Below are 2,879 nucleotides of genomic sequence, written 5' to 3'. Positions count from 1 at the left end.
ATACAAAGCAAGTGATGCACAATGCAATTGCTCACCACCCGCCGACCGATGCCCAGCCAGTCCCCGAGCAGCGGCCCGCCCGGCCAGCTTTCCCCAGTTTATGTACTGAGCATGACGTCACATGGTATGGAATGTCCCTTTGGCCAGTTTGGCTGTGCCCCCTCCCAGCTTCTTGTGCACCTCCAGCCTTCTCAGTCGGTAGAGCATGGGAAGCTGAAAAGTCCTTGGCTAGTGTAAGCATTACCTAGCAACAACTAAAACATGGGTGCGTTATCAACTTTGTTCTCATCCTAAATCCAAAACACTGTACCAGCTACTAGAAAGGAAATTAACTCTATCCCTGCCGAAACCAGGACAGCTGACTATATTCCTTCCCATCCATTAAAGGATCAGAGCAGAGCTCCATGTCAAGTCATAAACTGAAGCAAGAGATTATGCTGGGATAGGGTTCACTGTATGGGTGTGGGGAAGGGGTTTTTCAACAATCCTATCCTTCATAGAACCACAAGATACTTCAGGCTGGAAGAAACCTCAGGAGGTCTCTAGCCCAACCTCCTGCTCAAAGCAAGGTCAATCATGAGGTCTGATCAGGTTGCTCAGGGATTTATCCCATGTCCAAGGATACAGGCTGCACAACATCAGTGGGCAACCTGTTCCAGTGCTTAACTGTCCTCATCATGAAAACATTTTTCTTTACATCCAGTCAAAACAATTCTTGCTTCAATTTGTGCCCATTGTGTCTTGTCCTCCCACCAGGCACCATTACAAAGAGCCAAGCCCCATCTTCTTGGTATCCTCCTTGGAGGCTGCAGTCTCCACATTGGGAAGGACTTCTCAGGGACTAACCAACCTACCCTCTTTCCCACCTCTGCAGCAAGAAAGATCACAGGGTTGTCAGGACATTAGTAAGGAAAGGCAGGCCCCTGACCTCCTTAACTCTCACCAATGCTTTTTGATAAAAACCTCAGTAATAAGAACTCGGTGTATTATGATACCTCTGTATCAGTCCAGTGTAAAATTCAAATGGTATGGTTCACTTCTACAATACATGGCTAGTTGTTCCCATCTTCCCCTGCAATCAGCACAGATTATGTTCTCACTTAAACTGAGACAGAGTGCATGCCTAAGCCCTCATTTTCCAAACATCTAATATAAACCCTCTTATTCCTTCCGCAACCTCTTTTCAACATGTCTTTGGAAACACTTCTGGAACTAACCCTCTTGGAGGGAGATACACGCAGTCTACATGGTAGAACAGTGGCAGCCTATATAGGAAAAAAAAAGCCAAAACAGACTTTTATCCACTCAGACTGCATCAATATTCATAGTCCATGTAAAGTACCTAAGCCTCACCGTTTCCTTTACTTTCTTCTTCATCCACAGCAGGACACTGATATCACCTCCTGACTTCTGCTAACAATTCTATTCAAGTCAAAGAGACCAAGTTTGAAGTAGTCACATCTCCCAGGTTTATAAATTCTGTTCCAGGTCCAAGAGGTGCATCAATGCTACTGCTAAAGCAAGACGCTTTTTATTATTTGAGAAACAGAACTGTAAACTACCTTCTATCACGATTTAAACTCATCTGACACTGGCAAGAAATGGACTAGGAACACTCCTCCAGTCTAATCACGTTCTCAAATGAAAGATGATTATTAATAACTGACAAATTTGAGGAACTGCTTTAAAAAAATCTCCAGGTATGTGGCAATGGCTGCAAATAAAGTATCAGCCATTTTCAAGCTACAGTTTGAACAGGGCATATATGCACAAAACAAGCCCTGAACACTAGTTCAAATGCAGAGACAGAAATTCCTTGATATTAAAATTAAAAACAACAGGAATAGGTCAGAACACCTGCCAGACCCAGGTTCTGCCCAAATATGCATCAACAGCAGCAGCAGCCTAGTACGTTCTGCTTCTCTGCAGGGTATCACAGTGGACAAAGCAGACTACGAAAACGTCTACTTATTCCCACTAGCTCTATTATGACAACTGTATTACAATAGAGTACTTGTTTGTAAGCATACAAAAATTTCCTTAATAAAAAGGAGTTAATATAACTATACACCTGACATAATATATACATACACACACATATCACCTAACATATAGACCAGATATTAAAATAGGAAGTAGTTGAGCTATGACATTTCAAAGCCCAGCTGTGCTAATTAAAAAGAGAACCAACTTACAGATGCAGCTCCTACAGAAGGAATAGCAGTCTCCTGTCCTGGAGGTCTTCCTCTTGCTCTGGCTCTAGCTCTTCCCGTCATCTTCTCTTCTAAGACAAACCACCTTCAGCATTAGTGTTCAATCTTCTCCTTCCCCATCCTTATTCCAATATTATGAGCAACAGTATTGCATTTGCCCTTGTTTAATTTCAACTGGTTCAGCAAAATATACCCTCCTCCGCAAACTTCCCTGCTCTTGGATCTCCACACTAACACAGCCACAACAGGTAGTGTGGGGAAGTTACAGCTTCTTATAGTCAAGTTTGAACCTACTGGCACATCCCACGACAAATTCTGAAGCTGTGAAGAAAGTCAACCACACTGGAGAGCATGGCAGAATCTCCAACCTCAGCCAAGTATAACTCGGGGCCTACTGATGTTACTTTCAAGTTACACTTGAGACTCAATTCAGACTAATTTGTTACGCTATTCTAGGAGCGGCGCACACTTCACCCAAAGCACACAGCGACCCTGACCACCTGGTCAGCTCCCCCATGATGCAAACTGGCCCCAGAGACCCGTCCACCCTCTCCCCCCACAGCAACCCTTCCCTTCCACGTGGGCTCGACCCTAACCTCTCCGCCAGCCTCGAGCAGTTTGCGGGGCCAAAATCCGCGCCCAGAGGAGCCCCCCCTCCACCGCGCG

The 2,879-nt window shown here is 44.8% G+C and overlaps 1 protein-coding gene across 1 annotated transcript in view; it reads right to left on the bottom strand.

Annotated features, from left to right (window-relative positions):
* PIWIL1 (piwi like RNA-mediated gene silencing 1) overlaps positions 1 to 2,276 on the bottom strand; it is a 20,658-nt gene extending 18,382 nt beyond the window's left edge. Inside the window, exon 1 of the mRNA XM_009274372.1 lies at positions 2,196 to 2,276. Within this exon, the coding sequence (XP_009272647.1) occupies positions 2,196 to 2,276 (81 nt within the window). The remainder of the gene's footprint in view (positions 1 to 2,195) is intronic.
* Between the last annotated feature and the right edge of the window lie 603 nt (positions 2,277 to 2,879).

Source organism: Aptenodytes forsteri, unplaced genomic scaffold (genome assembly GCF_000699145.1).
Source record: "Aptenodytes forsteri isolate BGI_AS27 unplaced genomic scaffold, ASM69914v1 Scaffold79, whole genome shotgun sequence".
In the NCBI taxonomy this organism is placed as follows: domain Eukaryota; kingdom Metazoa; phylum Chordata; class Aves; order Sphenisciformes; family Spheniscidae; genus Aptenodytes; species Aptenodytes forsteri.
The sequence above is the reverse complement of the archived record's forward strand: the minus strand, read 5'-3'. Positions and strand labels throughout refer to the sequence as shown.